Source organism: Megalopta genalis, chromosome 5 (genome assembly GCF_051020955.1).
Source record: "Megalopta genalis isolate 19385.01 chromosome 5, iyMegGena1_principal, whole genome shotgun sequence".
Classification (NCBI taxonomy): Eukaryota; Metazoa; Arthropoda; class Insecta; order Hymenoptera; family Halictidae; genus Megalopta; species Megalopta genalis.
The window spans coordinates 5,063,682-5,076,951 of record NC_135017.1 but is presented as its reverse complement, the minus strand read 5'-3'; the positions used below and the strand labels follow the sequence as shown (position 1 = coordinate 5,076,951).

Genomic DNA, 13,270 nt, shown 5'->3' with positions numbered 1-13,270 from the left:
TCGTCTCAATTGATAAACCAATTGATTGCTCATGTATCATACTTAAAAATCTTGTTTATTTAAAATTACAGAGACAAGCGATCTAACAAATTCTAGAAAACAACTTCTTAAAAATTATTTTAGCTCTTCTTTACTTATTCCGAATTTCTAAATAAACATTATGTTAGCGATTTGGAATCACTCTTCCCTTTATATCGATATGTACGTTGAAAATGTTTCAAGTCAGAGGAACTTAGGTGATTTTTAGTTTATTTTCCAAAATAAAGGTGTGAGATAAAATTGAGTTACATTACATGATAGAGTATGTTTTAATTCAGGATATACCATCAAAGAAAAAAGAAAACAGTAACATAGATTTTGTTCTTATTTGAGAAAATTAAATAGTTACGCATGACACTAGCTACCACCAGTGATTCTCAATCTCAATGATTGATGTTACCCTAAGCACATGCGTCATGCGTAATTATTTAATTTTCTCGATTGTGCACAGAATCTACGTCCTAGCTTTTCTTTAGCGTTGCTGTTTAATTAAAGTCTGCTTTATTAGGTGACGTATTTGAAATTTCCTCGCGATCTATTAATTTCTAAAACAAATAGAATTATATACTAAAAATATATACAATTAATTCCTACAAGAAACGTTTACATAGTGTTCGCAGATAAAACGTGACGTAAACTTAAAAATCTGATTTTTCTCTCAAGATATAATTTTTGCAGAACTCTGGGTACGTACTGCTAGAGAACGTTTAACGGATTACTGCGCAGTGCATAGAAATTTGTAAAAATCTCTAATAACAGAAGATATTGCAATTCGTCGGCCAATGTGATCAAATAATGGATCGATACAGGTGGGGGCCAGTTGATACATAGAAGGAAATAGGTGGATCGCGCGATTCAGGCACTCGAATCGTGCCTATCACTATACGTCAGGCGGAGTCATGCGCCGACTGGTACAGCCAGGTACCAAATGCCACAAGGTCACGACACGTATACACGCGAGAGAGGGCGCGCTAGCCTCTCGGTGAGACGCAGAGATGGAAGGAGAAAGAGAGACAGGGAGAGACCTTTATTGTGCGGCTCAGTTTTGCACCGGGTAAGGTGCGCAGCCAATGAACAGTGAAATAACAGGTGAAAGAACACACACGTCGCACCGGAGACGTCGTAGATGCTTTGTTCCCGACCGGAATATATTTTTCGAAATTGTCCGTCGCTCGCAGAGAATTCAAATGATCCGCGAACACAATTAAAACGGCGCTCCGCTCGATTCTGCCACGTTGTGCGCGCTGTACTCCTGCTGTTTTCTATTTTCCTCCCGCAGCAACCATAATAAGTCTCACTGTTCGCTTTAAAAATAGATCTTTTTTTTCAATCTTTCCATATAATTTCAAGCAATTCCAGGGAAAAATTTTACGGACAATCTCGACGAGCTGAAGCGCGATCGGCGGACTAATTTCACGGTTGCAAGTGGCATCTTCCTCAATTGTCTAAACAGGATGTACCAGCAATTGGGGTAAGACGCCGTGCATGATACAAAGAGGCCTTAAAAAAAACCGTGATTCATTCGTAATGGCCTGATGCATTTAAACCAGGACGATTTGATCGTTTTCACCGTTTCTGGCAGACCCGCGCGATTTCGTCGTTGTAAATTATTTTTCATGCGTCAGTGCGACGAGTTGGCTCTCCGTACTAACGCCGACAATTAATTTTAGGTAATATCAATATGTATTTCGTGGAGATGTTTGTTTCTTGCAGAAACGTGAACGAAATATCTATAAGAGATATCTACGGGAGGTTGCAACAATTCGTTTTCCTTTACGACCGATCCGATTGGTCTACTCTAATGGAAATTGAAAATAACAGACGCGAAACGACAGGAATTGTGGGACTGGTAATGAGCGATCCTAGACGAAAAGGAAGTGCGGGAACGCGGCACGCTGAGGCACATCTCCGGACAATAGGAAAGGTCGATCACGGGCTGTGGCATTTGCCACAACTAATAAACGCGTTTGCGAGAAAACGCAGGAGTCGGGCTCGGTGTCGTTCTCTCAAGCGGCACCGCCGGGCACGGACGGCACGAGTTCACAGTACAACTTCATTCATGAACAGTGTCCTGCATGCCAAGACAAATTACGGTCTTCCCTTTCGTGCAATACAGTCCCACGAAAAATTGGCACGCTAGATATGTAAATCAGAGGCGGCAATGTATTCACGCGATTTACATTTTTTTTAGATTATCAGCGATTTCGAAACATTCGTGATTTTAAGTAACGAACAACTGCTTCCTAGTTCTGCGATTTCCAACTCGTGTTCCTCTCGTACACGTATAATATCATATATAGTAAAATATAATATAAAGGTGAAACAATTGCTGCAGAGGTATAATTAAGATTCGCAAAACTAGATTTATATGAATCGACTCTATGAAACCATATAAATAAACATTTTATTCCACGTAATGTAACTTTCTGTTTAAAATACTTTTCGCATTGGATTGTACACTAGCAATTGTTAGCATGTTGCGTGTCGTCGAATACGTGTCGCTAATTGTTTTCGGTCGTCGAATACCTCGAAATGCAACGACCCAATATCTTCTAAGCGACGTTCAAAGTGATTTGTCCTGGACGCGATCGAGGGTAAAACGAGTGACAAAAATACGGCAGGTTCTTAAATGGAACGCAGGTGGAATCGGTTAGTTTGTATATGAACGGCTCCGTGGAATCCGGAGGACAGATGTAGGTGAAGGAATGCTTCCAGTTGGTTGAGATCGCAGAAAAAGCGACGAAATCCTGGAAGGGACGGTGGTTCCTCGGCCCAGGTAAGCTCATGTTTACGTTTGTCCCAAAGCGAATATTTCCAGGAACAGGTAGGCGGGGCTGCGCCTAAAACAGTTTTCCCTTGTAAATGAACTATGTATAGGTGCAAATGTAAAATACGATAAGACAATATACGTATAAATAATCCATTAGAGACATGATCAAATACGTTATTCGTTTTAAAACGGTATTGTTGTATAATAAAGCGTACAGTTATTAGACAGATGATGCTTGAGGAACAGCGTTCTTAATATGCAAATACAATTTTGAGCAAAACGATAGCAGATTATTGTACAATGGTTAAAAATCATCAAAACGCGGAGAAAAATCGTGACATTATTTGTGCACTATACTACATTTGCCAGTGAAATGGTTTAATTTTGGGAATTAAATTTGCGTAGCATGTCTATATGAGAAGTAATGAATTATTTCATTATTCTAAATATCATTATTATTTCATATAATTATATCTCTTAGTAATATCCTGTTTAATTAAAAGTACAGATGTACTGTAATCATAGAGTAGTAGTAATTGAAAATATGTTAATATATGATTCGCCGAAGGATTTTAAAAAACGTTTAGTCGCTAGCCATACATTTCGTCTAATAACTATGCAACAAGCAAGTATTGCCAAAAAATGTTTATATATTCTTAACTATGATTCAACAGATATTCTTATGCAAAATTCATTGTCACCGCCCAGTGGCTTCCGCTTTGAAAATGTTGCTAAAACCCAAAAGCAACGATGCTCTTTAACACTGTGTAATCGGTTTCGACTATATTTTTCTCTATGAAAATATATAATCTTGCAAAGCCGGATAATTTTAGACACAAATGTGCGATCTTAAGGTATGTATCTTTTATTGTATTCGAAGCACCATCAATAAATCCTGATTAACTTATTAACTCATCCTTTACCAAAAGTTGGAACATTTCGGAGCGTACACCTTCGCTGATTTCTCGGATGAAGTGGAAAATGTGATTTTATCCGACGATTTTGGACGAATGCGCGTCGGTATAGACAATTATTTTCGTAATATGTCGATCAATTAATCCCAGTGATTGAATTTTACGTCATATTTAACATTCGTGTCACAACTTTCGCAGGTATTCCAGTCGCCAGACACAGTCACGGCGCAAGATTCTACCACACGTGGTCCTTAGAACCCCTTCCCCGCGCATGCGCGTCAGGCGACGGTACCGAGAAGCCCTTCCAGCCGGCGCGCGCGCGCGCCAACCAGCCAGTCGTTCGCTGACCGCGGCCGCGTGAATATAGTCCGCGCGAGCCATGAACTGAATCAGCCTAAAAGGAACCGCTCGTGCCTCTCGCGTCCTTTTTTTTTTAATTTTTCTCACACTACAGCTCGCTTTTATTTCTCCCTCTGTACCACGCCCCTGGAAGAAAGTACACGCGCGCGATTCGCGACCGCGCGTGCCTCCAGGAAAACTCAACCCACCAAAGAAAGAACGGGGAAGATCGTTCTCTATTTTCGCGAAACCGGTCGCCTTGCCGAAAGCCGCGTCGCGCCCGCCCGCCCCCCCCCCTCCCGCCCTCTCGGCTTTAGTAGTCGTTCTGGTGTACCCGTTCCGAAGGGAAACGCGCTTCACCCGCACGCGGTCGAAGTGTACACTGTCCGGGAGATTTTATTGTCATCATAGTGTTGCGAAAACACAGTGGAGACGACAATTGAAGTGTTGAACGGTGCACGGTGAGGAGAAGGACGGTGCGATGGCAGTGGCTGCGGGGCCACGCCGGCCACGCACGCTCCTCCTTGACGGTAAACGCGTTTCCGGGAATACCCACGGAATAAGAACTCTGTGCCCGGTCTTCGAAGGACTTCCGCTCCTCCTAGTCCTTCTCGGTGTCGCACAGGTGGCCGCCATCAGGTTGGGTAAGTTGATAGATCCCCTTAACGTCACTTGCGTCGCTAGGGGCCCAAGAAAATTAGCATATAATACGTCTAACCTTCGTATTACTCTGCTCGACTCCCCGTACAGTCGTGGGCGCTATAGTCGAGCAGTTATTAAAAAATACGTAGCTAATCGTACGTTCCTCTGGCAACAAATTCACTTTGTTTCAGACGCGGTAGAATTTCGCCGTAATTCTGGCCGAATTCAACTGTGAAACGGAAACGGGTGAAAATCACCCTCCTCTTTTGCACAATTGTTCTCGAGCAGCGTACGCGGGTCAACGTAGATAATAATTATACGTATTAATGAGATTAAGGTTTGCTTTCGCTCGAATTAACTTATCCAGCTGTATAATGGCTGCTTCTAAACGAGGTCTCGATGATTTTGCGCGAATGACATGTTTATGCAATACTGCAACTCCAGTCGACTATTTTAAGGCGCGTCGACACCTCGCTGCTTATGTTTTAACTTTCTTCATCTCTGGTAGCCAGGTAGAGATAAGGACTACAAAAACTTTCAGATAAGGACTCCGAATTTAGAACTTTATATATTGAGACGCATCTGTATTCACTTTGTTTACTTATGCATGGCGAATACCGGTGGTTACACATGTATGCGCTTGTCTCGGATCATTGAAGTTATTAGGAAATCATTTTCTATGTAATACTGGTTTCTCGATGCCGAAAGCAGAATATTTTTATTTCGCATAGAAATTTTATTTCGCTGCGAATTGAAATATATTGATAAATCGAATAGATATCTGCGGTAGCATTGCTAACAGAGTTCAGACCTGGAACCGGACTTTGCGACTAAACAGAACGCGGTACTTTCTCCGGGTTTTTATTTTAAGATAACTTTGTGCGTTGATCAATGGAGGGAAATTTCTGTCCGGTTAGTAGCAGCGTCCAAGAAGTCGTAGAGCAGTTTTTCGTACGATCCACGATGGAACGTTGACGCAACAAGATAAAAACGAGAGAAAGAAAAAGCGTAAAACGTTCGCCACCATTTCCTGAACTTTCATATCAACTAATTACCAATTGTTCAAAGTCAGACACCCGCACATTCTCATCGGCTTTTGTCCGGGCGTTTCAATAGAGATATGTTGCGCGCCCGCGCGCGGTGTGTGTGTGCGCGCGCGCTCATATGAACCAAGAGGCAATTGAATCTCTTTTCTCCTGCCCTCCTCCTCTTTCTCCGTACACCTCAGTCTATGTTTCGTCGCTGGTAACAATCCTCTTTGTCGGATGTTTTGTGTTCCTGGAATAGAGATTACCGTCGCATTAAGGACAAAACCGTGATTGCCTCTTTTATTCTCTTGTTTTTCTTTTTAACAGTAACCATGCACGCAACGATTAAACATAATTGTTGATAATCTAAGGAAGGAACTGATGATACGGTACCGAAAGAATTATCCATGATGCAATCTCTATGACCACGAAATTACTCGCGTGACCCCTTTCAAGGTCGTCGTTGTGCCTGAGTTTCGAATGCGGCTTTTTCCTTCCTGCTCCAAGACGAATCGGGGGGGGGGGGGGGATACGAGGTAACCGCTCGACGTTGCGAAATTAAGGAATAAAAGAGCGTGTATACATTTTTTCTGTTATTTACAAAAAAGAGCGCAGCCCACAGATCCTTGATTTTTTTAACTGCACTGTATTACAATCGTATAAATAACTATGTTCTGGTTAGATTCCCGGCAGGCATGAGATTACAGACACTGTCAGGCACTTCTAAAGCACCATTCTGGATCTAATTCTAGTCTAGCAACAGATCCGCGGCCGTGATAGTAGCAGTCGTTTTTGCATGGGAGCATCTCTCGTCGTTGCTTTCTCCGCTCCCCGCTAGGTGTGCGACTTATCGCGTGCTTTTCCTTTGCTGTCCGACTTTTTAAAAATCCCACCTCGCTCGAGAATGCAGCTAACGAATCGAGTGGAATTTACCGTTAGTCCACCACGCTAGTGCGCGATTTTTCTTTCACGAAGTAAAATCCTAAATTTCCCTGGGCTGGGGCTCGACGACGACGCCGCTCGGGCAACACGCCGTCTGGAACAGAAAGTCAACTCTTTCGGTACAATTTCCTTCCACAAGTACAAGTCCTTCTGTCTGCCGCAGGTTTTTCTTGCGCGGAGTACTACTACCGGTTAATAAATATATAAAAAAAATTCGTAAAACAAAAGGAAGGAAGTTAACATCGCTGTTTTACGTATCAGGAAGTACCTTCGGAATATTAAGCGTCTCGCGAGAGGAATCAGAATGTGTAAACATTGACCTCGGGATTCGAAGGTGGCCTCCGCGGAAGGCAAAACGTAAGAACAGACGCTTTCCGGATCGCAGAGTTTAAATTTAACCATGGACGGATTCGATGGTCGGCTTTCTGCGCAGACACGGTGCAATTAACTAGGGTAGTTAAGTAGCGGTAACAACGTCTCGAACGGCTAAACGGAATTCGATGATAGATTCAAATTTCTTGTTCGATCGGCACTTAATCTCGGCCCCGTTCGCGTTCGATTCGAATCTTTATTTCTCGGTTGGCGTTAACGTAATATAATACTGTTGGGATTATGGAATGAAAATGAATATGATTCTAATTCTTTTCTTAAAAAGGACTTTATTTTATTCCTTTATTGAGAGAAGGTATATGGGCGAAAACGATCGAGCGACCAAACTCTACTGAGAGTCCGGCAAGAAAAAACGCTTCTTTTATACCCTTTTTGGGTTCGTCTTGTCCACCAATCAGAGACGTTTTATTTGTCGCGTTTCACATTGTATACGTGACGCTGGGACCCCCAAACAGTCAGGGTACGATGTATATCTAATGGTACCGGTGATGATGTATCGCGGTATCTACTATATACAGTTTACATCACCGTTGTTGCCCGCTGACGGAACCGGCGAAAATGTAAACCGATATCTTAGTATCTTAGTACTAAGTAAACTATAGATTAATTTTTGTTCGAGGCTAAAATTTCAACAAATACAAATCTTGCCGAGCCGAGCTTTGAACATTTTTGTTTAAGATAATAACGAGCGTCTGCGAAAAGTGAGATCGCGCATCCAGATAAAAACGGTTCATTCATAAGCTATGTGAAAGTCGTATGAAACGAATTCGTCGAAACTTCACCGTAACTTCGTGTTTCCGTTTTCGTTCGTCGAGCCGGTGCGTTCTTCCAGTTTCCCCTAACCTGCACAGAAAAAGGAAGAAAGAATGGGAACCGAGATCTCTCCCCACGGGGTCCGATTATGACATTTTCACCGGGAAAATTCTATTTACCGTCGTGTTTACGGGCCTGTGCTGCCACGTTTCGGGGGGACATGTTTCCTTATTCAATCCCTAATCCGCTTGAAGGAGAAGTGACGAAGGCTCTCCGGAGGATCGTGTACACCGGCAAACGAAATAAACACGGACGAACTCTCGTGTGGCCACGCAATCTTTACGAAACCGGTTCCACTCGCACGCGCCGCGCCGCGCCGCGGCGTCTGTGTAGTAAGCCGATCAGGGACTTTTCGAGAACCGAAAGTGATGTGCGCGCCCCGTTCGTGGAAACTCTATCCTCGATTATAGTTCTTCGTTTCGTTTCAATATTCATGAAGCTTTTCCGCGCGAGCCGACCAACCATCTCGACGAAACTGCACCACAACTGTTCCGCCGACGTTACTGTCCGACACACCGTTACTGTGTGTGTGTTATTAACTATCAATAATATTATGTGTTATTATATATATAATATTATAATATATATAATATATATAGTATTATATATTATTATATACATAATAAATATATTATTAAATTATAAAAAAAATAAATTATATTATTATTATTAAATATTATTATATAATATTAATATTATATATTATATAATAATATAATATATATATATATATATAATATTATGTGTTATTATATATATAATATAATATTATAATATATATAATATTATATAATATTATGTGTTATTATATATATAATATAATATTATAATATATATAATATTATATAATATTAATATTATATATTATATAATAATATAATATATATATAATATTATGTGTTATTGACAATATACTGTGTGTGTGTGTTATTTAACAATATTACGCAAAATTTCTGCTACTTCGAATTTGTTAAGAATCACGGCCAGGGTTTGCTTGATTTATCTTTGATTTTATAAGCGAGATTTACTGTTCCAAATATTTCACGCTAATGATTTTCATAACTTCGAACAACGATAAATATGCAATGTAAAGGGGATCACCTTCGATCTCAATGACTTTGAATGATCTTCTCCGATCATCATGTCTTCATTCTGTACAATCTTTATCTACGGATACAGAGTAGGCGCGCTATTTGTTTTTAAAAAATTGTTGAAGCTAAACAAATTTGGCGGAATAAATACATATGTATAACCTAAAAGGGATGTTTTAGATTGTTCATCCTGTTCGAGAGTTCTAACGCCACAGATTTACACAACAAAACAAACTTGTATTATTGCTTTAGTTAGTTAGGTCTGGATTAGGTCCAAAACAAAGGGACCGTTACATTATTGTTATCAAAATATCTCAACCTTTAGCCATCGACCATTACAATTGATCATTGTAATGATCAAAATTATTATGATTTTAATAATAATTATCAATATGCCCAGGATTTGTTATAATGGCAGCAACAGCTTTTTGCGAATAACTTAAAAACTAAAAGGAAATCGCCTATCATTATGTAAAAGTAAACATTGTTCGAAATGACAACGTTGACAACATGTTTCAGAGTCATTGAAATTCGAGGGTGGCTCCTTTAAAATCAGAATATTTATCGGTACAATTTACATTTTCACATTGGAAAACGAAAATGGCGGTCCGTGAATTTTGGACTCGTCTCTGCGTTCTCGGTCCGCGAGAATCGAAATTTCGTGACAATTGCGACAGATCGATACCTCCGAGAATTGTTTCCGTCCGACAAATTCGTGTAACCGATTCGATCGTTCGATTTGATTAGTTTTCGTGCAATTTCGGCTGGAATAGTCGAATGATCGATACGATCGAGGCGAGACGCCGGCCACGCATCTGAGTTTAATGGAGAGAGGAAAAACCGGTTTTTCGAACTCGTAGTAAACACGACCAACAGAATGCTCCGAATTCTCGAGGATTCTCGTACCATCCTTCGCGCTCCTCCACCGAAATTTTCCCCTCGGATCCTGGTCGTTTCTCCTTGACCGTCACCATTTCCCCCCCTCCGCCGTGACCGCCATATTGCCCGGTCCCCGTCCGAGATGTTTGTAAACTTTTTGTTATCGACGAAATTTCGAAAAACGTGTCCCGATCTTTTTAGCTGCTGTCGGTAACCTATTCTTCATCTAACCGTCTATCATTGGCTATCAAGAAAGATTAACCTATTTTCGGGAATGATTTATCGGCCATAGAGCGAGATAAATATTGTCAGATGGCGTATCGGAAGACAACCGACGAGCTGATTCGTTCTCTCCAGCTGACTGGCGAATTTTACGGGTTTTATTATTCTCGATTAATTATTGCACAATTATATATAATTATATATAATTATTATATATATATGCGATAATTATTGCGATAATTTATATTTAATTTATTTAAATATTTGCGATAATTATTGCGATGATTTATATTTAATTTATTTAAATATTTGCGATAATTATTGCGATGATTTATATTTAATTTATTTAAATATTTGCGATAATTATAATTATATATATATATATGCGATAATTATTGCGATAATTTATATTTAATTTATTTAAATATTTGCGATAATTATAATTATATATATATATATATATATATATATATATATATATATATATATATATATATATATATATATATATGCGATAATTATTGCGATAATTTATATTTAATTTATTTAAATATTTGCGATAATTATAATTATCGCAAATCGCTAAGAAAACCGCGTTTATCGGGCATCGGCGGAATTCTCGCGGGCAAACGCGTTTTAATCGCAGCACAATTCAAATGGAAATTTCGTTCGCGGAGTTGTGCGTGCGCGCGCGCGCGCCGCCTCGAATCTGGGATTTAAATGCGTCGGCCTTGAAAGGTTAACCGTCGGTTCACGGTGATCGGGAGATCGGGCCTTATCGACGACGATAACGCGAGGAAAAAGTCCAACAAAATAGAGGAAAGTGGATCGTCGGAAACTGTGAAAGACCTTGTTTACGAAACGCGATTAGACACCGCGCCGTGTAGTGGATTCTGTGCCGTCGTGCGGACAGCTTGGAAGAGCTACGTTCTTTAACCTTGCCTACGCAACCTCGGTTTCGCTGGTTTCTAATGTTAGATCGAAATTTGCCAAATCCAGGAGTAGGAGGAATCGCTGATATTTCGTCGACCGTTCTAGTCGCTCTCCCTGGGGTGTAACGTGTTACGATACACTTGGATACCCCTTTTGTGCACGATATCAGAGATCATCGATCCGCCGAAAAACGGTCGAAAGAAGCGAAAGAGCTCTCCGTGTGTAACTCGACGCTCCGCGCCGTTCGATGTTGCTGTGAGAACGCGGTATTGTATTTCGACGCGTGGCTCTCTCGGGACAGAATTTTTCCGTGTCTCGTGAAACGTTGGGAACACAACCGACGGAACGGTAAAAATAGAACCGATTTGGTACATCACCGGCGAAGGAAATTATTCCGAGAGAAAACCGGCATAAGTTAACGAAGTCGCGGGGTTTGCTGCGCCGACAGCACTAACAAGGGAACATTCCGAAACGGCTATCGTCGGATTTCCATGCGGCTCGAGAGTAGAAAGCGGCTGCCGCTGAAAACGTTCTCGTCGATCCCCGTTTTGTGGGGGTGCGAACAACCCCCGCGGGACCCCGGTAACATATTTGGCCGAATACTCTGGGAACCGTTGAAATAAAAAAAAAAGAAGAAAAAATTGTAAACATCTAGGTTGTGCATTTTTTTTAACGAAGAATGGTAGATTTGGTAGATTTTTAAACGATTTCGAGGTTAGGGTACTTTCGTGAACGCAGAAATGTTTCTGAAAGTACGCTATAAACGCGTAAACATTTTTCGTAAAATAAATTTCGGTTGATATTTCTTTTATATTTACAAATTTCGCTGGCTTTTGTTACGAAGTAGCAACAAAATTCGCACACTCGATGAATACGACGCACATGATTTGAGCCGTTTATTTCGAAAGTGGCATAAGTCACTTCACCGTAATGAAAAGTGGTGACTTTTTAATGTTTATGCGAAGTTATTTATACTGAGAAAAATATCAGTATCCTGAGATAACAAATACAAGTAAATCTTCTCGAAAATTGGCATCCATATTTTTAAACGTGTTAAAACGCAAACCCTTAAATATATCGACTTAAAAACAAAGTGACTTATGCCACTTTCAAAATAAATGGCTCATTTATTAACATTCGCGGCCATTGCGTTTACGAATCTGATAACGGTGATCGCTGCGGGTTACAGTATGTAATTAGAATTGTATTTTTCTATCGCATTCCGTTCACTATTTTGGCTATTATCATTTATTGGACAAATAAAACCTGCTTGAATTTAGGATCTTGTTCTAAGATCACGAAAAATGCAGGATTACAGTAATTACAGTAAATTCTTCATAATTGACGCTCAGCTTGGACAAAAAAAAATGGAGGTGGCACGATTAATCGAGTCTTGCACCTCGTTTTTATAATTGTTGACAATCGGTAACTATAAAAACGAGGCTCCAGGCTCGAATAATCGTATCGCATCTTCCCAAATTGTTCATTTTTGTGCAGGATCTGAGCGTAAATTACAGAGAATTTGCTATTATTAGAATTGTATTTTTCTATCGCATTCCACGCACTATTTCGGCTATTATCATTTATTGGACAAATAAAACTGCTTGAATTTAGGATCTTATTCTAAGATCACGAAAAATGCAGGATTACGGTAATTACAGTAAATTCTCCATAATTGACGCTCAGCTTGGACAAAAAAATGGAGGTGGCACGATTAATCGAGCCTTGCACCTCGTTTTTATAATTGTTGACAATCGGTAACTATAAAAACGAGGCTCCAGGCTCGAATAATCGTATCGCATCTTCCCAAATTGTTCATTTTTGTGCAGGATCTGAGCGTAAATTACAGAGAATTTGCTATTATTAGAATTGTATTTTTCTATCGCATTCCATGCACTATTTCGGCTATTATCATTTATTGGACAAATAAAACTGCTTGTTCTAAGATCAAGAAAAATGCAGAATTACTTCGCAAAACAATCGGTAACCATAAAAAATAATCGTGTCTCCTCCTCCCAAATTGTCCATTTTTGTGCAGGATCTGAGCGTAAATTACAGAGAATTTGCTATTATTAGAATTGTATTTTTCTATCGCATTCCACGCACTATTTCGGCTATTATCATTTATTGGACAAATAAAACTGCTTGTTCTAAGATCAAGAAAAATGCAGAATTACTTCGCAAAACAATCGGTAACTATAATAAACTATATAATAAACTATAATAAATAATATATAATAAATAATAAACTATATAGTAACTATAATA

The 13,270-nt window shown here is 39.9% G+C and overlaps 1 protein-coding gene and 1 long non-coding RNA gene across 2 annotated transcripts in view; one reads left to right on the top strand and one right to left on the bottom strand.

Moving 5' to 3' along the window:
- Positions 1-34: 34 nt before the first annotated feature.
- LOC117224084 (uncharacterized) lies at positions 35-4,336 on the bottom strand. Its single transcript, XR_004491116.2, has 2 exons — positions 3,733-4,336; positions 35-2,879 (listed from the first exon to the last, which is right to left on the bottom strand). It is a non-coding gene; the product is annotated as an uncharacterized LOC117224084 (long non-coding RNA).
- mgl (low-density lipoprotein receptor-related protein megalin) overlaps positions 4,335-13,270 on the top strand; it is a 46,430-nt gene continuing 37,494 nt past the window's right edge. The window contains exon 1 of the mRNA XM_033476749.2: positions 4,335-4,706. Coding sequence (XP_033332640.2) covers positions 4,544-4,706 — 163 coding nt within the window. The 5' untranslated portion in view covers positions 4,335-4,543. The remainder of the gene's footprint in view (positions 4,707-13,270) is intronic.